The sequence below is a fragment of the Serinus canaria genome, chromosome W (assembly GCF_022539315.1).
Source record: "Serinus canaria isolate serCan28SL12 chromosome W, serCan2020, whole genome shotgun sequence".
Taxonomy (NCBI): Eukaryota; Metazoa; Chordata; class Aves; order Passeriformes; family Fringillidae; genus Serinus; species Serinus canaria.
The window spans coordinates 13,864,267-13,887,067 of record NC_066342.1 but is presented as its reverse complement, the minus strand read 5'-3'; the positions used below and the strand labels follow the sequence as shown (position 1 = coordinate 13,887,067).

The following is a 22,801-nucleotide window of genomic DNA, read 5'->3' as shown; positions in this document are numbered from 1 at the left end:
AATATGGCAAAACTAGTAAAAGATTTGGAAAAAGTATGCTGTCACCTTAGTAATTCCAGAGTGATACAAATCACTGCAACATGCTGGAACCTGGCCCAGGCCTATCGAGCCCTGTTCAACAGTGCTCAGTACCCCCAGGGAGAAAAGAAAGTCTCTGGATCTGACAACAAAACCACAGGCCCGACGGCTACTCCAACCCCAGCGACAGGCACTGCAGCTACTCCCTTGTGGCTGTGGAAAAAATCTCCCAGAGGTATAAAAAATTGTTCTAGGAGTTTCATCAAGAAAAAGAGGTCCTACTCCCCATCTGTGTGGAGCTGCATCTCAGCTATTAACATTAAGTGTTCTTTTTCTTGAAAGGGAGGATATAGAAAAGACACACCACAGGGTACCCTATGGTTTTACTTGCAGGACCAAGGAAAGGACATGAGGAAGTGGGATGGAAAACCTACCTTGACCCTAGAGGCACAGGTATATGAATTGCAGGGAAAAACAATCAGAAATGAGGGTTCTTCCAGGAAAGTCTTCAGTGGCAGTTTCCCATGCAGAATGGAAGGGCTGATTTTACTTCTGATTCTATGGAACGGAATTCTAATCCATTTCTACAAGTAAATGGAGAATCCTATGACCAGGACTAGAAGGGCCCTGCCTCCAGCCAGGTGGAAGAAAGGGATAACCAGGTTTACTGGAGAGTGTGAATCCGGTGGTCTGGCACAGCAGCTCCACAGGAGTACAAGGCTTTCGTAGACACTGGTGCACAGTGTACTCTAATGCCATCAGGCTATGCAGGGGCAGAATCCATCTATATTTCTGGAGTGACAGGAGGTATCCAACAGCTGACTGTACCGGAGGCTGATCTTAGCCTGACTGGGAATGAGTGGTAAAAACATCCCATTGAGACTGGCCCAGACGCTCTGTGCATCCTTGGCACAGACTATCTCAGGAGAGGGTATTTCAAGGGTGGGTTTTTGATATAGCTATCTTGAAGATGGAGGAAGTTAAACAGTTGTCTACCTTGCCTGGTCTCTTGGAGGACCCTTCTGCTGTGGGGTTGCTGAAGGTTGAAGAACAGCAGTTGCCAATTGCTACCACAATGGTGCACCACCAGCAATATTGCACCAACCCAGACTCCCTGATTTCAATCCATAAACTGATTTGCCAGCTGGAGAGCCAAGGAGTGATCAGCAGGACCCATTCACCCTTTAATAGTCCCATATGGCCAGTGTGAAAGTCTAACAGAGAATGGAGATTACCAGTAGATTGTTGTGGACTGAATAAAGTCACACCATCTCTGAGTGCTGCCATACTGAACATGTTGGAACTTCAATAGGAACTGGAGTCAAAGGCAGTCAAGGAAGAGATGCAACATCTAGGTGGGCTCATGATTGAGGGATGGACTTAACCATGGACACTATCGCACAGGTTATCCTGGAATGTGAAATGTGGTGCAATTAGGCAGGGCCAGGCAGGTAAAGCCTCTGTGGTATGGGGGACGATGGCTGAAATATAAATATGGGGAGGCCTGGCAGATTGACTATATCACACTCCCCCAAACCCGTAACAGCAAGCATTGTGCGCTTACAGTGGTGGAAAAACACCCTGTGCCCCATGGCACTGCCTGGAACGGTATCCTGGGCCTTGGAAAGGAAGTCTTATAGTGACATGGTACTCCAGAAAGAATTGAGTCAGTGATATAACCTCAGATGCACAGAATCAGACAATGGAAGCCATTTTCGAAACAACCTCATAGACGCTTGTGCCAAAGAACATGGAACTGAGTAGGTGTATCATATTCCCTATTATGCACCAGCCTCTCTAAAGATAAAAAAATGTAATGGACTGGTAAAGACTACACTGAGGAGAATTTGTGGTGGAACCTTCAGACACTGGGATATACATTTAGCAAAGGCCATCTGCCTAGTCAGTACCAGAGGATCTGCCAATCAGGCTGGCCCTGCCCAATCAAAACTGTTAAGTACTTTAAAAGGGGATAGAATTCTTGTGCACATTAAAAATATGCTGGGAAAAACAGTCTGGATAATTCCTGCCTCAGGCAAAGGTAAACCCATCTGTGGGACTGCTTTTGCTCAAGGACCTGGGTGCACTTGGTGGGTAATGTGGAAGGATGGACAAGTCTGGTGTGTGCCTCAAGGGGATTTGATTTTGGGTAAGAATAGCCAGTGAATTAAATGGTATTATGTTAATAACTATCCAAGATTGATCTGGCTTCAACTGCAACAATCCAATACCACACACCATCTTTCCTGTCCTGAAGGACTGCTATGACAGATGGAGCCCAAGGTCATGGACTAAATGAACTCAAAAGACTTTTATAGGGATGGTCCATAGACTAAGGGAATGATATCTGTGTGTATATCTATGAAAAAACAGGAAAGGTGATGGGGTATTGAAAAGTGTGGGACCTGGCATGATGTAAATGGTATGGAATAAAGGATGGAGACTATCCTGGTTTTGGTTAACATAGAGTTCATTTTCTTTTTAGTAGCTTGTAGTGCTGTGTTTTGGATTCAGTGTGAGAATAATGCTGATAACACACTGATGTTTTGATTGTTGTTGAGCACTGCTTACCTTGAGTCAAGGGCCTTTCAGTGTCTCATGCTTTGCCAGGGAGAAGCTGCACAAGAAGCTGTGAGGGAGCACAGCCAGGACAGCTGACCAGAACTGGCCAAAGGGATATTCCATACCATACAATATTCCCAATATATAAACTAGGGGAAGTTGGTCAGGACAGGATGATAGCTGCTGGGGGATGGGCTGGGCATCAGTCAGTGAGGTGAGGAACTGTATTGTGCATCACTTGTTTCTCTTGGGGTTTATTTCTCTCTCTGTGTCTCTCTCTCCTTTTCAATACAATTATTATGATTGTTATTATCTTTTACTTTATCTCAGTTATTAAGCTGTTCTTATCTAAACCCATGGGTTTTCCCTTATTTCAGATACTCCTTCCCATCCCACTGGGGAAGGGGTGAGGGGATTGAGTGAGCAGCTGCATGGTACTTAGTTTCTAGCTGAGGTGAAACCACTACAAAAGGTATCTTTTTCTTTTTTTTTTTTTTTAAATCTCTTCTTAATTAAAAAAAAAAAAACCCAACTGAGATCAGTAAGTATATTTCCAGTTAGTATTTCAGACCTTGAGAACAAAAGTAAGTTATCTGTCCCCCCATTTTAAGTGTATATAAAAAAAAAAGTGTTCAAATTCAACTACTGGGGATTTTGTTTTTTTTTTTTTTTTTAAACTACATGAAAATAGCACTTCTGCAATGTTTCTACTTGATAATTACCAAGTGTTTTTTCAGGTATTTAAAGGAAAAACAAGATTATATTTTACAAGTCACATCAGTAGACAATGCAGAGAAGCAAAGCCTGCAAAACCACTAATTTCAATAGTCATTGCTATCATATGTGGAAGGCTTTCACATACTCAAAGGCAATGGAAACATTTCAGTTACCTTGAGTGCTAAAAGGCTCTTGTTAATTTCCGCACCTTCCAGTCGAGTCTGCCTATCAGCACTAGAAGTATCTGCTCCTCTTTCATTGCCAGCCAAATCAATCAGAGAAAATTTACCATACAATTTCCCTTTCCTTCTGAGAATAATCTGAAACACTGCATGGCTTCGAGATGAGTGTGCATTTGCAGATGTCTGGCCGGATGTCCTTTAACAAAAGGAAAGAAAAGAAGAACATATGAACAGGCAAAGGACCATATATGTTAAACACATTGCCCTCAGAACATTAGTTTTTTCAGGGCATAGTCCTGTGTTTACCCATATAATTTGATGCACATGGTATAATTATACCTATTTTTCCAATTCTTCAAACAAATGGAAGATTAGTAGCATTTTACTACTCTTAAAAGCAAGAATAAACAGATCTACAAAGATTTCAGACTATCAGAGAGTTTATACACAAAACGCCACATGTGGTTCTTTTATCTAATCAGTCAGCAGTTTGTCACAAACCTAATTTTAAAAACAATAAAGCTGGATCTTAACAAAACCCCAACTTTTATACTTTTGTCACTACATATCAAGGCCTTTTAGAACTGAAGAATCTGGCAGTATTCCAGATAATAAATGATGTGAATTTAAGTCAGTAAACTGGTTATATAATACATGCAATTCACATCCTGTAGAAAAATCAGTTCATATTTCTCTCTGGCTGAAAAACTCAAAACTATATCCAAAAGACAGGTAGATTCCTTACTTGCAGCCAACGTTATCGAAAATACCACTGCATATTAAAAAGCCATCACTATGAAGAGACCAAAAAAAAAAAAAACTTGTTGCAATTCTTTAATTTACAATGAAAAATTGGTGAAAGCTATGGGAGATACCTGCAACTGTTGCCTATTTCAATAAGCTTAAGAACATCTTCAACACATTTGACTTCCCGTTCCTGTAATCCCACCACCTGGACTTGCTGTTTACCATCTTCTAACACTCTTAATTTTGTCTTCCTGTTCAACAAGTCAAAAACCTTGGGGAGGAGGAGAAAATAACAGTTAAAGAGGAGCTTTAAAATACATTTTTGCTTCAAATGTCATATCAAAATATGCAAAGCATTCCATGCACAATCCTGCTTGAGCAGGGAGGTTGGACCAGATGACCCACTGTGGTCCCTTCCAACCTGTGATTGAAAGGGAAGTATAAAGAATTATTTGAAATAAAGCTTTTAGTACAAAAATGAAAAAATCTTTTATGTGACAAACTCACAATCTTGTTTGTGAAAGAGAAATTCCACCTTCCTCAGAAAAAAATCAGGTACTTACCTTACCACTATAGATCTCAAAAAATGTTGCATATACTTGAAGTTCTACTTGTTATAATTTGGCTTCTTTAGCATTAAAAAGACATCTCTAGCTGTGAATACATTTACAAAATAAAAAGAAATGTAGTTATGTATTTTCATTTAGTGAAGACATTAATACATAGCAGTCTATTTTACAGTATCTCATATTCTGCAAGTGTAACAGTCAATCAAGTCAATCAATTAAGAAACACTGCAGTTTAAACTGACACATTATGTTGGAAGATGCAGAAGACTCAAAAATTTTAAACTCGATCATCATTTAGATTTCTTACATTTCTTACATTTCTTAAGTTATCTGTAAATATTTACCTTACCGTGTAAAAACTACCCACCTAGAAACTACTTTTTATGTTACCAAAGCTCCACTGTAATGCAAAATATGTAGACCCTTATGTTTGTACAACAGGAAGTAGAAATGTATTGACCTCAACTAATTTGTACAAAGCCAACAGAACAATAAAGTCTCACCTGCAAGTGCATATATTCCTTTAGAACAATCTTGGTTCTTTGCTGAAAAGTCGCCACCCATAGTCTAAATTAAAAAACAAAAGACCAAAAATACACAAAAAAGATCACAAAACTGTAACTTACATATTTGTTACTTATTAGAATTTATTGAAGCATAAAATACACAAAAAGAAGTGTATTGCTGACATGTAGAGGAAATACTTACATGGGTTTTTCCACTGCCTGTTTGTCCATATGCAAAGCAAGTGGCCATTCCCCTTTTGAATATGGTCTCTACTAATGGTCGAGCTGTAAACCTTAAATGAAAAAAACAACAGTATTTTAGAAATTTAATTACTTTTTAAAACCCACACTACCACAAAGGCACTATAAATTTTAATGCCAGAAGTAACAAAACTGGTTCTGAACTTTGAGAGGCCAAAGGACATCTGCTCATTAATTCCTGAACTAAAGAAGCTACCAGCTCTAGGGCATTCAAATATCCTAAACAATTAGAGAAAAGCTACAAGGTGTTTCCCATTTATTTTGCAAAAATTTTATTTTTCTTCAAACCCCAAGAAAAAGAATTTTCTTGTTTAGTGTTGCAACATGGCACAGTTTGCTACATGGAGTTTGGAGCTCCCTAAAGAAGGCACCATTATAAGATGCAGAAGTAGGACAGTGCAGCAGTTAAATGCTTAGATTTTGCCAATACAAAAAATCCACTATAGTTTTTGCTCCTTAAATTAGCTTCCAATATTAAGTTCAGAAGACAAGTGGTCAAAAACACATTGCATGTCTTAATATTTTGAGAGCATAGTTACACTGAGACAAGGCTCAATAAAACATCTACCCAGGCTCATCAGAATGGAAAAATCCACTTATCCCTTAAGCATTATTTGATGCGTCAAAAATATTTTCCAAAATATAATTTTTCTGTTTTAAAGAATTAATTTTTACTTAAATAAATGTAGCTATTGCTCCCAATTCAGCTGCTTACTACCATTACTTCATTAAACCCTCCAAAAGCAAAAGGCAACCTTTTGGTGGTTGCCTCCACCAAGTGATGGAGGCAAGAGTCCCTCTTCTAAACTTTTTCCAGGTGTTAACAAATAAAGTATGTTTAGTGACAGAAACAAGAATGATTGTTAACAGAAACACTGAGGTGTTACAACCTCCTTTCATCCCACTTTGGAACAAACATGTTACTTACAAAAATAATATGGGTAAGATTAAGCCATTCAGCAATCGAGGGCTATGCAAAAATCTATGTTTAACTGAATCATCAGTTTTCATCAAAAATATACCAGATGATTCCTGATCAGTCTTAGGCTTTCTTTTTTGCATCCTCCAAGTATATACCTTTTTTTTTTGTCCTCAAGAGGATATTCCCAATCAGTTTCAGGAAACCTATCCACCTAAGAAGCACATTCCATTATCTCTGCTTAATTGCATTTGAAATTATTCATTTTGCTGGTTTATAAAAAATGGACTTAATTATATGTATTTTAAAATAAGTCAAAATACAAACATGTCTAGAAATTTTTGTAAAGCATTATACAACTCCAAATGGCACCATGTTAAAAAAGTCAAACTCTCCTTCTAGTAGAACCTTTATTTGCAATCTTGAGCCTTCAGAAATATAAACTCTGATTCTCCTTTAAAATTTAAAAGGCATTTAAGTTTTTTAATACTAAAAAAAACCTTGCAACTCAGTGTTGCAGCTCATGGATTCAAAAATACTTAAATTATAGCCCAAGTAAAATAATAATAAGAAAATAAAGACTAGTACATTTCTTGAGAACATTTTTCAGTATAGAAATATGAGAAATTTTAGCATATTTAAGAAAACTGAAGTAACTTGTCATACTTTTTTTTTCCCCATTGTGACCCTGGCAGTTCTGGTTAGAGCAGAACATGAGACCTATCTTCTTCGCAATTGTGTTACTACAGAAGGCCTTGAAGTAGATTATCCTTCATGTGATAATCATTATTGTGCCATATGAGGGAGAAAAAAAAAGCCTGTACTGCTATACAGACTAGAGGTTTATTGTTTCAGTATGAATACAAGCATCTTTCAATATTCTCCCATATTACTATTAATTTATTATGCAAGTAATAAAAATTTTGCTGAAGAAACTCGGTACAAAAACATAATAACAGTGTATGACAAAAACATCCCTCACATTTAAAAGTATGCTCACAAAGACAACATGAAGGAGGGAGATTACAGGAACTTGTCGTTAAGGGGGAGGAAAACTATTGCAAGAGGCTGTAAGGAAAAGGCTAGACAGAAAAGCAAAACTTGAGACAAAGGAAGGACATAGGGTGTAGGCCCCTTTGAGCCCTTCTGAGAAATGTCTCAAACACTCACAATGAAGCAACTGGAAACAGCCAGGTGTTCCATGACATGTGCCATGAGATATGTGTCCAAGGGATTTCCATGGGCATGATGGCCTGCTAATGGGGTAATAAGTTATCAGGTAAAGGCTCTCTCTCTCTCTCTCCTCCAGCCTCCAGTGTTGTTTCACTGCATCTCTAGCCAAGCATTCTTGAATCTGAGTCACTTTCCTCCCCCTCTTGTGTTGGAAAGTCCTAAGGGATACTGACTGTCTACCCAATAAGTGGGCAGCGAGAGCCAGGAAGTGACGTCTCAGCTAAAAGCTGGGAGAAGTTCAAGCAGTGCCAAGACAACAGGTTTCTGGGAAAGGCCAAAGCTCAACTGCTCCTCTATGTGAAGATGTTATCTCTGTGTGACCCAGGCACACCTCACCAGCTAGATCACTCTCTAACAGCTCTTTACTATCAAGAAAGAAAAGATGCTACCAGTAGACAATCATTAGAGACACATTTTCAAGGGCACAGCTTTGTTGTTTAGAATTATTGCATTAGTGTAAACTAACAGACTAAAAAGTTTTTACTTTTGCTATGCTTCTCCTTTTACTTCTATCAAACATAAGACACAAGTTTTCATTTTCAAGGCCTTTTAATAAATCTCTTATCCACCAACAGGATGTTAACATCTAACATCAGTCAGGATACGATGCCAAATTTGACTTCCAAATTGTTGGATTAAAACCAAGATTTAAGAAAATTCTCTGTCCCTATTCCTTAAGGCTATGGGAGGCACTTTCTAAGCATAAGGAAAATTATCTTAATCAAATTCCATTCTAATATCAGTATTCTTTGCAAAAATATTCACAATATTTAGACTACATACCAAGATTATGACCTGTTATGGTGTCTAACCTTGTCTGTATCTAATCCATTAAGCAACTTGTACAAGGTAAACAGCTACTTCTAAACAAATTTTTAAAGTGTTGCGCATTATTCTGTTTCAGCTGTGGAAGTGAAACAGAAAAATAAAGGAGAAAATGAAGATCCAAATACCATGGGGTCTCCCTCTGTGCTCTTTCCCCACCCTCTCCTCATTTGTTTGCCTCCTGAGGAAGCTATACACACTAGAGCCTGGAAAACTCTTGGAGGAGAACTGAGAGCAGGATTCAGGATAAACAGAGCTAAACCAAAAGTAAACAGGCAAAAGAATGGAGTTAACAACATACATATCTGATAACAGAGAGAAGTTCATGACCAAGGTAAGCCCACAGTTATTGACATCAAAGATATATGAGAGAAAAGATTCCCAAAAACCCCCATATACACATACCTGTAAACCATTTCATTAGGAGCCATGTCATCAAAGGCATAATCAAAACGAAAAGTTTGGTTTTCTAGGTACCTTGTTAAATCCACCTTTTGTTTTGGTTCATGTACCATCACAACATCTTTACTAGGAATTGTTATTACATCAAGGTCTTTCATTAAAGTTTCTATAAAATAAATGAAATATATATATTTGTGAAAAACGCCAATCACTTGTGTTAAAATTTTAGAAGTTTAATAGTAATAAAATAGTAATAAATATTAGGACAATAAGAATTTGGACAATCAAAGTTAGGACAATAAAAGAAAATAAAAAACAAAGAATTACAGATGTCTGGATGCTCTTGGGCACTAAGCCAAAAAAGCACACATACTAACAAAGAATTAACCCTTAAAAGCAATAGCCTGTTGCATATTCATATATCTCATACATGATTCAAACATTTTTCAAACAAAGTGTGTCTTCTGCTTAATTTCTGCTCCCCCCCTCATCTTGTAAATCAATTTCTTGGCTCCTAGACGTCTGGAAGAAATCTGATAAGGAGGCAATAATTCTTCTCTTGAGATTTTGGTGTCTTCTTGCTGTTATCTTTATGCAAAGAATTTCTTGGTTATCTTATCTAATCCTTGAGCTAGTAACAAAAAGTATCTTACATAACATAGTTTCTATTTTAATAATATACTATAGCCTAAAAACTATATTTGCCACACTACTTAAAAAGATTAATATGGCACTGCTAAAATTAATACAGTATAACTTTCCAACATAACACATATAGTATTCATTTTATTATTGGTGAAGAGCCAATCATATAATATGCATCTTTCACATATTTAAGTAGAAATGCATCACTATTTTTTACATATTTTCATTGTTTACACTCTTATAATATCTCAGACACAGTTCCTCCAAGCAACAACACTGCAATGGACTTGGGCTTCTGATACCTAGATAGTAATCTGCTAAGTAAGAGATTTCATTTTTGAAGTCTAGTTGTCCTCTCTTACCAGGTGCTAGAAGGTAAAGAAAGGTTGTGCAAAGTTGATTAGAAAAACTAAGATAATTAATAATAGCACTATCATTATAGCTTCATTTTAAAATTATGTCTTTATTTTTCCTAAATCTCTTAAGTTATAGACATATCTTCACAGCTTTCAAAAAGAAAGAAAATTGTTTTCCTTCTACATAGTTTCATTTTTGTATTCCTTCTGGAATCTCAAGTATTTAATATAGAATTTCTCTAAAGTAAAATGCTTTCTTTAAATTATCTTGTAAGCAGAAAAAGCTGAACATGCTAAAGATGTTTCTTATCACTAGGAATGAACAAAAGCCATCTAGATGCAATTTTAGTAGTGAGTTCTCAGGTTATAATTACTACATAGCACTACAATTTATTGCTAATTGTTGTATGAGATATGACAGCAAAACAGAGAACCCAGGGATCCATGAGATGCGCAAAAATAATGATCCTTTCTATGTACAGTCAGGATCACTGATGTGTCCTACTTGCATTTCTATGTTAAATTTCTTAAGGCATGCAGTTCAAGAATTTGATGTAGGTCTATACAATCAGGTAGACATATTTAATCAGTTAAAATGCCATTCAAACAGCTCAATGGTTACTATTGCATGACATTTCACACCAACAGAAATATGCATTCAAGTCACTATATATTCTATTTTTCAACTGCACTGCAATAAAATAAAGTGCAATTATTCTGCAGCAATCAAAGAGAATAAATAAGGAATAATGGTGAAAAGATCTATAAAAAGGTAAATTTTTTTCAGAAAAAACTTTAGTCAAAGCAGTCAAAAGCTGTTTTTTCTTAAACAATTGTTTTAAATATATGTCACTGAAATAAAATCCTAAAATGTCAGTCTGAAAACCGACGTCCTGCAAAGTCAATCCACAAAATGACTGGTGCTGAGAACACCTAAGATTTTGGTGATAATTCTGTGTTAGTGAGACTACCTGAAATTGATTGATACACTTGATTTCTTGCAAATTATTTGAACATCTTACAGCATTTCAAAATACAGAACATGAAAGGGGAAAGAGAATATTTTTGACATGTTATTGCAATACTAAAGGAAAAACTATTTCTATTTTTCTCTTCAGGATATTACACACTAACATCTTCTATTTCTTGATAAAATTTTAAAATGTAGCAAGAGAAATATTTTTTCTTATGAACTTTCAAAATTAAAGTGAATGTTCCCAGAATACTGCATTATGTGGGTACAAGATTATGGTTCCTTCCCAGCATAGATTATTTCATTAATACCTTTTTATTATAGCTTATTCTTAAAAATGCAAAATAACTTTAGTGCGAATCTCATTTTTACTTAGACACTCATCTTCATGCCAACAACTCAGAACTATTCTTAATAGCTCCAAACCACTAATATCCAAGATATTTGCACAGAATCAAGTCCCACTTCTGAAACCTAATTTATGCCTCATACCAACTTGCTGTCAGTTATTGTATTTTCACTTTCTCCACCTTCAGTGCAAGTTGAAGGTAACATTCCCCCCATGTATCACATTTCTAAGTTATATTTTATTAAAGATAACCTCCAATGCTAAAACAAAAATTGAACTGTTACCAGACTTGTATATTGAATGCCCTTATGACATATGTTGTGAAAAATAGCTTCAATCAATCAGTTTTTGAGATTATGCATTCCTTTCAGATCAATAAAAAAAATACAGGGAATAAGAAAACATTAAAATAATAAACAAAAAAAAAAGGAGGGGAAGCAGCAACATAGAGAACATAGAGGGGAAAAAATAAGACAAAAGAAAACAAACTATATACTAACATCAATACATATTTTCCCTTTCCTATACAATTCTCCCATGTTCCTCTGGATATCCTCCAGATAACTCTCAATGTGTAGTTGACAGTACAAAAATAATAAATGCATCCCATGATGTTTCAGAGTCAAAGTGATGTTCTTTGGGTCCTTAAGCTTAAAAAAAAAACCAAAGAGAAGGAAAGAAACATCTTAAAAATGAAAATTAGCTTACTTTAGTGTTGGATTCATACAGGCTTCAATCCAGATGCATTTGCAGTTCTTAATTTCTCATGAAAGTAAAGAACTTGATAGAAAGATTGGGATTTAACTGGAGTTGAAAACCTAAATGTTTTTTTTGGTGGGGGATATAGACTCGTCTGATCACCAGGCAGTAAGAAAAAAAGTTGTCAAGCAAATCATACTTGAAGAGAAGTCACTAAGGAGTGCTTCCAGTACCTAAAAATAATTGTTTAGTGCCATTTTATATGCCCTAAGGTATCCTGCCCAGCCCTGAGCAGCAATTCCAGGAGGTACATGTCTCCAGTTTGTCTATAACCTGCTAGCCCTGCAAGGATATCTTGGACACCCTTGAGCACCTTAAATGTCAGAAGACACCAACATTCAGGCACCTGAATTGTACCCTTCATGTCAGATTCAAGACTTGAAAGTACAAATATACATCTACAACAAAAAAGTGTAGGAAAGTTTTCATTGATTAGCTCACTGATCAGAAGATCACTTCAAGATACTTTAAAAGAATGGTGATACAAACACAACATAAAAATACTGAAGAAATTACAGTATAATTAATTCCCAGATCAACGAAATGCATCCTAGATGACCTTGGGAAAAAATTACACTCCATAAAATGGTGACAGTTTAACTACTTTTTTTCCCCATCTTTATTCAGATTATGATAAGTTTATAAATTTTCTGGGTACCTCACACATATTGTCCAGTATAACAGAGTTTTGCCTTTGTTCAGTATTTTTTGATCTCTTTAATATAAATAATATTACTCTATCAGAAGCAGCTTTTCAGAGAAAAACTTCTGCAAAATCTTAAATGGCCATACCTTTTTTATTGAGTGGTCGTTTTCGTACACAAACACATATCCTGTGCTCATCAATCTACAAAGGAAACAATCTTTCAGTGAAATATACCCCAATTCCAGTTATACAGTATTTTACTTCTATTCTTGAATAACAATATAATTTAAACAAATCTAAATTTACAAGATAGTGAGTAATCTGAATGTGTAAAAGCCCCTTGTGTCTGCACAGTAACCTAGAACCCAAAAGGGAGAACCATACATTAATAAAACAGTGATCTGATCCTGCAGAGTACCTGGTATGTCTTGGAATATAGCGAGCTAAATCCAGGTGTAACAGGGTAGATATGCTATTGACAGAAATTGTCACAATATCTTTGATCATGCCCAGGTAGAATTCTCAGTCTTGAGGGGTACAGAAGAGGTAAAAAGCATAATCTGGACCCTAAACCTCAGAAAGGCAAACTTTCAGTGTTAGTGTATGGGATCCCTTGGGAAACTGTTCTCAGAAGTAAAGGAGCAAATGAGAGCTGGGAAATATTAAAAAGACATTTTTTTAATTGGGGGTGAGAGCTTGAAATTGGAGGTTTTGGGGGTTCGCTTAAGTTAGCTATATGAATTAAGCATTTAAATTTTAGCTTGTAGAATTGTGTGTTGAGTTTTAACCTTTTACTTAAGAAACCTCTGCCATGGTACAAAGGGCATAGGAAAATGAAAATTTCTGAGGCTTCTTGCGATAAAAAACAATGCCAGGAGAAGACCAAGGAATTCGAGAAACCTAGATAAAGGGGCTCCTCTGTCTGCAAGCTGATCAAAATCGACAGACGTACTCAGATAAGCACCAAGAGACCAAAGTGCACATGCAAAGAAGAAAAGTTCAAAAGTTCAACCATGAGGAAGACCATGGCCTTCAGCCTCAGAGACCACCATCATGAACAATGCATGCTCAGAAGGGCGTGGATCTAATTACCATGCGAGGCGAGGACAGGCGGGGCCAGGGATTGAATATGCATGAAAAGGTTGAGCAATGTAATGTATATGGAACACCTTTGTGAATAAAAGATGGGGCTCAGACCAGGGCTCAGGGCACAAGTTTTCACGAGAGCTCCTCTTACTCTCGGCATAGGAGGAGGACAGTTGAGCTGTTGTATACCACAGGGATGTTATAAATACACATTATAATATTGGCTTTTCGCAAATATTAATGGATGGTATATGTAAAATGTTACAGTAACTTTGCTATAAAGATATAGTTGGGTTTTTTAATTTCTGTTGTTAACTAAACTTAGACATGGTAGTGAAATAGCTGATATAGTATGCTTGTGTTAAAATGCCTGCTTGGTTGGGATAACATTCAATGAACATGTGATGGAGACTCCTGCTGCTGACATGCAAATTATCAGCAGCCACCATCTGTAGAAAATATGGACCAAAGCCCAAACTGGAGGTGATAACAAGAACGGACCAAAACCACAGCCAAGAAATACGCGTAGTCTAAAAAGGCGGACCTAAGGAGGAGTCATGCTAAACAGTTCTTGGAACATGTAAACTAGTTTGGGGGAAACTTTAAATATGCATAATTGTCTATGAATATGCAATAGGCTGATGCACTAAGAAAGGTATTTAAAGGGTGTCTCCGAAATAGCAGGTGTGCTCTCGGTGGAATGCCAAGCACCCAGACGTAAATCTTTGCTTTATTGTCTTTGTCTTCTTTTGTTCTTTATTAAACTTTTTAGTTTTTACAGGAGAGTGAACCTCATTTTTCACAGGGAGAATCCACTGCCACCACAAAGCCCAGCCCTGTTCTGCTTCTTCTTCCTTACTGTGGGTGAACCTTTGCTCGTAAGAGCAGCCATTGCACTGGGACCTTATTAACACCCGATCTTACTGGAAAGGACCCTCACCATCTATTTGGGTGCCTCATGGGAAAACTCGGGATCCCAAGCCCCTCCCCCTCTGCAGGAGCCTCTCCCAGCTGCGTTCAGGAGCCTGGCTGCCACTGTCCAGCCCCGCCATTTTTTCTGTCACTGCTCCGGGTTCTTCACTACACTGTAACCAGCACCCTGTGTCTGCTGGGACACCTCAAGGCTTCTGCTACAGCTGCAGAGTTTTTGTTACATTTTGTTTGCCACTCCAGGGTCCGCTCATCCCTGCTGTTTCAGCTTTCTACTTCCAAGGTTCCTGCTACAGAGTATTTTGCTATCTGGAGGGGCACCGGGACTGACCCTCCCCCCCCCCTCCCCCCGAGAGTTTGTCAAGGAAGCCCTTTTCTATCTCTTCTGCTGGCTGCGCCTGCCATTACCAGGTGAGAGAGAGGCAGCTGAGCTCATGCCACAGCAGCCCCTGCAGCCACGGGAGAATCATCGCACCTGACCTGCCCAGCCAGGAGCCACCAGCACCCCTGCCAGCTGTGATTGTAACTACACCAAAGGAGAAAGTGCTTGACAGCCAAGAGAAGGCTGTTACTGGGTTTCTGGTTTTGTTTGTTGTTGCTGCTATTGCTGTTGTTTGTTGCCTTGTTATACATATACATACTAGTAAAGAACTGTTATTCCTTTTCCCATATGTTTGCCTGAAAGCCCCTTAAGTTCAAAGTTATAATAATTCAGAGGGAAGGGGGTCATATTTTTCATTCCAAGGGAGGTTCCTGCCTTCTTTGGCAAACACCTGTCTTTCAAACCAAGACAAGTGGCTAAGCCACTATCCATCATATTTGAGAAATCATGGCAGTCTGGTGAAGTTCCCATGACTGGAAAAAGGGAAACATAACCCCAATGTTCAAAAAGGGAAATAAGGAAGACCAGGGAACTACAGACCAATCAGGGTCACCTCAGTGCCCTGCTAAGGCAGGGTCACCCAGAGCAAGTTACACAGGAACATGTCCAGGTGGGTTCTGAATGTCTCCAGAGAGGGAGACTCCATGCCCTCCCTAGGCAGCCTGTTCCAGTGCCTTGCCACCCTCACTGTAAAAAATAAGTTCTTTATGATGAGGTGAAACTTCTGCATTTTAGTTTATGGCCTTTGCTCCTCATCCTGTCACTGGAAATCACTGAAAAGAGTCTAGCACCATCCTCTTGGCACCTGCCTTTGAGATATTTATATGCATTAATGAGATCTTGTCCTGGGGTGACTTTACCATGCTTGTATCCCCAATCATCTGTTTTGTTTATGCTGGATATTAAGTTTTTCACCTTTAAGACTGGTTCTGAGAGCAAAGGAGGGGCAGAAGTGCGCAGTTTGTTTTCAGAAACTGCACTCACTCCTCCACATTCCTTCTCCTGGACTGTGTTGTCTGCAGCATGAACGGACAGCAGGAGAGAGCTCTCCTTTGCTCTTTAGTTAGTTTTTAGCTAGCTGAGGCAGAGAAGTTCCCTGGACTGTGTTTTTTTCTTTTTCTTGGAACTGTTCAAACCTGCTCTGGACTGAAAACCTAGAAGAGCACCGGGAGCTCTCACCTCTCATCCACCGGGGCCTAGGCCTGGGCCACAGCATTTCCCAGCACTGAAGAGACTGATAAGAGACTAAGAGAGCCGAGCTACACTCCACAACAAGGACTTTCTGAATTTTCCATCTCTTCAGAACAAGAGGTTCCACTGTTTAATACTATTCTTTTTTTATGCTTGTGAATACTTTGCTTGTTAAATAAACAGTTTTTTCTACTTTTCTCTGAGGAAATCTTTTCCTGAACCAGTAGGGGGAGGGGCTGCTTGAATTTGCTTTTCTAGAGGGACCCCATTTGGAGGTTTCCTCCCAAATTTTGTCCTAAACCAGGACAGATCCCCACTCAGTCTTCTCTAGACTAAACAGGCCCAGCTCCCACAGTCTCTCCCCATAAGAGAGATGCTCCAGTTCCCTCATCATCTTTGTGGCCTTCTGCTAGACCCTGTGTCTGACAAACTTGGTGGCCTCTATTATAGGCTTACAACATTGGTGGATGAGAGAAGAGTGACTGTTGTCATCTACGTGGACTAGTGTAAAGTATTTGACACTATCCTGCACAACATGGTAGTCTCTAAACTGGAGAGACATGGATTTGACAGATGGACCACTTGGTGGATAAGGAATTGGCTGGACAATTGCACTCAAAGAGTTACAGTCAACGGCTCAATGTCCAAGTGGAGACCAGTGATGACTGGAGTTCCTCGGATGTTGGTATTGGGACCAGCGCTGTTTAACATCTTTGTTGGTGACATGGACAGTATGATTGAGTGCACCCTCAGCAATTTTGCTGACAACACCAAGCTGTGTGGTGTGGTTGACATGCTGAAGGGAAGGAATACCATCCAGAGGGACTTGGACAGGCTCCAGAGTTGGGCCCGTGTGAAATTCATGAAGTCCAACAAGGCCAAGTGCAAGGTCCTGAACCTGGGTTAGGGCAATTCCAAACATGGATACTGGCTGGGCAATGAGTAGATTGAGAGCAGGCCTGCCAAGAAGGACTTAGAGGTATTGGTGGATGAGAAACTGAATATGAGCTGGCAATGTGTGCTCACAGCCAAGAAAGTGAATCACATTCTAGACTGTATCAAAAGCAGTGTGACCAGCAGGTCGAGAGGTCATTCTCCTCTTCTACTCTGCTCTTGTCAGACCCCACCTGGTGTACTGCATCCAGCTCTGGGGCTTCCAGCATAAGGATGTGGACCTGTTGGAGTGAGTCCAGAGGAGGCCATGAAGATGATCGGGGGCTGGAGCACCTCTGCTATGGAGACAGGCTGGGAGAGCTGAGGGTGTTCAGCCTGGAGAAAAGATGGCTCTGGGGAAACCTTATAGCAGCCTTCTAGTACCTAAAGGGGGCCCACAGGAAAGATGGGGAGGAACTCTTTAGCAGGGAATATAGTGATGAGGGGAAATGGTTTTAAACTAAAATAGGAGAGATTTATATTAGATGTTAGGAAGAAATTATTTACTGTGAGGGTGGTGAGACACAGATTTCCCAAAGAACTTGTGGATGCTCCCTCGGTGGAAGTGTTCAAGGCCAGGTACATACATTGGAAAAAATTGGAGACAGAGCAAAGTTCAGAAGGATAAAAAATTTCCACATCACTTGGGTACTTACAGGATCTGCAGTTGTCAGTGGTCTATAATCCAAACTTCCCCTGAAATCTCTTATCATACACATAATTTCATAATTTGGATTTGTAGCATCAACATCCTAGGGAAATAAGCAACAGAATTTCTAATATAGTTTTCCCCTGAAATTACCAAATTTCAATAACTTCTAAATTTATTTGTAAAAAAAATACACATTAACTGAAATGTTAATTTTTATCCAAAACGCCAAAAATGTTTCAACTGCAAGTTTAATGCCTTTTTCTATTCTGATGTAGCTAATTTACTGGTCATAAAATGCAACAATTATATACTTTCTATTTCATATTTTGGTTGGCATGTATAAGAAAATACTTTTGAATTGAGGAGTCATTAAAATTCTACTCAACAAAGAAATGACTACTGCTTTTTGCCAGAATCTCCACATTAAAGAAACACAGTTAAACATCTTGCACAACAGATAACATATACAGTCAATGCTTCTTAATCTGAGATAAATTGGTCCAACAGACAAATGGATACACTCTATTATACAGGTACAAAACAGACTGCAGAGTACAGTGCAGGTGCCCCAGCCACTCTAAACACAACCCTGCTGCATCCAAGTTGGTTAAAGAAGGTTGATCCTACTTGCTGGTCCTAAGTTAGCTCCTACAGTTACTTGGATGCATTGGAAACTGTTCTAACACTCCTAGACCCCCCCCCCAAAAAAAAAAAAAGCAGAATCAATCCAAATGATATGCAGAAGGCTATATTCAGGCACACAAGGTCTCCTGTCCCTAAACCGGGAACCATGAGTATCTGAGTGAATGGACATATAAGAGGCCATGCACAGAGCCCCTCTAAACCTTGTAAAGCCTGAGCTACTGAGCCTACTGTGGGCTGTGCTGGTTCACTGCAGAATCACTCAAATGTTCTTCCTGTCAGTTCTCCCTGCAACTATCAGTTTTTACCCCATTTCAGAACATGCTGCTGATGCCATGCATAGCCAGCTCTGGTGCTCAGACTTTATTTAACTTTGCATGGTTTCCTACAGATGAGCTAAAACTCCTTCTGGATCATATCTGATGATTGGCACTTTCAGAAAGTACTGCATTAGGGTTAATAAGCTGAAATGTAGCCAGCTCATGTCTCTACACCTGTAACACAGCTGATCCACACTTCAGACAAAACTGTGCCCTGGTAATCAGAAGCTGACTGTACCTTTAAGTTGTTCACGCTGACTACAGTGAACTAAAAAATACTTATAGTAAGTCATTAATAAATGTATTCCTGCTGAAACATTTCCTTATAACATTCAGAAAGGGGTATTGCTTATTATGGAAAAGGTATTTGCCTAATATTCTTCAAACTCTGTTTAAAGGTCTTGCCCACCAGATGCCAGTGCCTGGCTAATTTTTGATGCATTTCACAAAACCAACAGAATATGCAAATGATGGATGAAAAGGGTTGTCACAGAAGTGATAAAAAGAAAATTTAAGCTGTAGCACCACATCAAAGAATTTTAAAATATGAAACAAATTATTTGCTCCAATTATTTGCTCCTCACACATAAAGCCATAGTAATGCTTTGCATTTGTTTAAGTGAATGTAAATTAAAGAACAAGAATTCAAAATAAGTGATTTTAGGTCAACTTAGAAAAATCATTAAACCATGAAGTAAATTGCCTGAATTGGTGATGGTATTTCTCATGTCACTAGAAGATTGGTAGTTGTATTGGGTTTGCATGGCCAGGTTTCAGGTAGAGGTAGGGCTACAGAGGTTGCTTCTGTGAGAAGCTGCAAAAAGCTTCCCCTATGTCCAGTGGAGCCAATGACAGCCAGGTCCAAGAAAGACTTGCCACCAGCAATGGCTGAACCCATCAGCAATGGTGGTATTGCCTCTGTAATAAAATATTTTTAAAAGGAAAAAAATTATTGCGTGGATGTACTTGGGGCCAGAGAAGAGTGGAGTAAGAATATGTGAGAGGAACAACTCTGCCGACACCGAGGTCAGGGGAGAAGAAGGGGGAGGAGATGCTCCAGGTGCCAGAGTTGAGATTCCCCTGCAGCCTGTGGCAAAGACCATGGTAAGACATCTGTGCCCCTGCAGCCCATGGAGGTCCACGGGGAGCAGAGGTCCACCCACAGTCCATGAAGACCCACTATGGAGCAGGTGGATGCCCAAAGGAGGCTGTGACACCATCTGAAGTCCACGTTGGAGTTGGCTCCTGGCAGGACCTGTGTCCCTGTGGAGAGAGAAGCCCATGCTGCAACAGGTTTACTTGACAGGACTTGTGACCCTGTGGGGGATGCCTGCTGGAGCAGCCTGTCCTTGAAGGATTGCACCATGTGGAAAGGGATCCACATTGGAGCAATTTGTGAAGGACTGTAGCCTGTGGGAAGGACTTAAGTTGGAGAAGTTTAAGGAGGACTGTCTCCCATAGGAGGGACGCCATGCTGGAGAAGGGGAAGGAGTCCTGTCCCTGAGAAGGAAGCAGAAACAACATGTAATGAACTGACCATAACTCCCAATTCCTGTCTCCCTGTGTCATTGGGGGAAGGAAGTAAAGAATTGAAAATAAAGTTAAGACTGGGAATGAGGGAGGGTAGAGGGGAAGGGGTTTGTAGGATTTGTTTTGTTTCTCATTATCCTACTCTGAGTGGTAATAAATTCAATTAATATCCCCAACTCGAGTCTGTTTTGCCCATGATGGTAATCAGTGAGTGATCTCTTCCTACCCTTATCTCAACCCATGAGCCTTTCATTATATTTTCCCTCCCCTGTCCAACTGAGGAGGGGAGTGATAGAGCAGCTTTGGTGGGCACCTGGCATCCAGCCAGAGTCAGCCCACCACAGGAGTATCCCTTCGGAGAGACTAACACATACACATACAGGCTGCCAACAAGACTACGCTACTAGTTTTGCTAAAGCTTTTACACTTCTATGACAGCAAGTCATTTAATATTAATTGATTTTCTCAAAAAATTAATGTAGTGGGTTGACTCTGGCTGGATGCCCAGGAACCCACCAAAACTGCTCTATCATTCCTCTTCACAGCTGGAGAGGGAAAAGAAAATATAACAAAGGGTTCATGGGTTGAGATAAGGACTGGGAGACATCACTCATCAAATACTGTCATGGGCAAAATAGGCTCGAATTAGAGATATTAATTGAATTTATTACTAACAAAATCAGAGCAGAATAATAATAAGAAAAATAAGACCTTAAAAGCACCTTCCCCCCCACCCCTCCCTCCTTCCCAGATCAACCTCCTTCCCCCAGTGGCACAGGGAGACAGGGAATGGGGGTTATGGTCAGTTAATCATATGTTGTTTCTGTGGCTGCTCAAGGAGTTAGGTCCTTCCTCTGCTTCATTGTGGGCTTCCTCCTATGGGAGACAGTTCTCCATGAACTTCTCCAACATGAGTCCACCTCATGGGCAACAGTTCTCTGTTGACTGCTGCAACGTGAATCCATCCCATTGGCAACAGTCCTCCCCAATTTGCTGTAGCATGGGTCACTCTTCCACAGGTTGCAGTCCTTCAGGGACAGGCTGCTACAATATGTGTCCCCCATGGGCTCATAAGCGCTACCAGGAGCCTGCTCCAACACAGGCTTCCCATGGGTTCACAGCCTTTTCCTAGGCATTCACCTCCTCTAGCATGGATCTCCTCCATGGGCTGCAAGTGGATGTCTGCATCCCCATGGACCTCCATGGGCTGCAGGGGCACAGCCTCCTTCACAATGGTCTTCACCACAGGCTGCAGAGGAATCTCAGTTCCAGTGCCCAGAGCAGCTCCTCTCCCTCCTTCTCTACTGACCTTGGTGTCTGTAGAGTTGTTCCTCTCACATGTTCTCACCCTGCTCTTTTCTGGCTGCCAATTCCAACTGCGCAATACATTTTTTTTTTTCTTCTTAAATCTGTTATCACAGAGGCATTACCACCACTTCTAATTGGCCCAGCCTTGGTTAGTGGCCCATCTGTCTTGGAGCTGCCAGGGGTTGGCTCTGCCAGACATGGAGGAAGCTTCTAACAGCTTCTCTGAGAAGCCATCCCTGTAGTCCCCCTGCTACCAGAGCCTGGCCATATAAACTCAATAAAACTAACAACTTCATTTCTTTCACGTAAGTTTATAACAACTTACTAGCAAACTGTTTCCATTATGCAAAGATAATTTATAAATGCATAGACATGTATAAAAGAAAAAGAAAAAAATCACAGTTTCACTGTTCAAACATGAGTCTAAAAGAGATCTATAAAACATCAAAGATCATAAAGAACAATTTATCATAATGCTGTAATTAACCCCATGCAGCAGGGGGTTAGGCTTGGGGAAGAGTAGCTGGAAAGCTGCCTAGTGGAAATGTTATGCTAACAAACAGGGAAGGCCTTGTTGGAGATGTGAAGGTTGGGGGCAGCCTTCGCTCTAGTGACCATGAGATTGTGGAGTTCAGTATTGGGCAAGGAGGAAGCAGGGCAGCATGTAAGATTACAACCCCAGACTTCAGGAGAGCTAACTTTAGCCTCTTCATGGATCTTCTTGGGCAAATCCCATGGAAACAGACCCTGCAGGGAAGAGGGGTGGGTCCAAGAGATTTGATTGATATTCATGAATTGCTTCCTCCAGGCTCAAGAACAATGCATCCCAATGATGAGCAAGAAATTGGGCACAGAGGGCAAAAGACTTGCCTGGATGAATGAAGAACTCTTGTCATTACTCATGCAAAAGGAGGAAACACATAGGAGGTAGAAGCAGGGTCAGGCCACTTGGAATTAATAGAGAGGTTGTCTGAGTAAGTAGAAATGAGATGAAGAAGGCCAAGGCCCATCTAGAATTAAGTCTGGCCAAAGATGTCTAGTATAACAAAAAAGGCTTTTTCAAATACATCAATAACAAAAGGAAAACAAAGGATAATGTGGGTCTATTCCTAAATGGACAGAGGAAACAGAGAAGACAGAGGTACTGAATGCCTTTTT

At 39.6% G+C, this 22,801-nt stretch overlaps 1 protein-coding gene across 1 annotated transcript in view; it reads right to left on the bottom strand.

Annotated features, from left to right (window-relative positions):
* The window catches only part of LOC103826099 (kinesin-like protein KIF2A), a 183,163-nt gene that overhangs the window by 60,895 nt on the left and 99,467 nt on the right, over positions 1 to 22,801 (bottom strand). Inside the window, 9 exon segments of the mRNA XM_050986461.1 lie at positions 3,471 to 3,675; positions 4,355 to 4,497; positions 4,790 to 4,836; positions 4,839 to 4,880; positions 5,299 to 5,362; positions 5,504 to 5,594; positions 8,945 to 9,107; positions 12,816 to 12,870; positions 17,848 to 17,943. Of these exon segments, the coding sequence (XP_050842418.1) occupies positions 3,471 to 3,675; positions 4,355 to 4,497; positions 4,790 to 4,836; positions 4,839 to 4,880; positions 5,299 to 5,362; positions 5,504 to 5,594; positions 8,945 to 9,107; positions 12,816 to 12,870; positions 17,848 to 17,943 (906 nt within the window).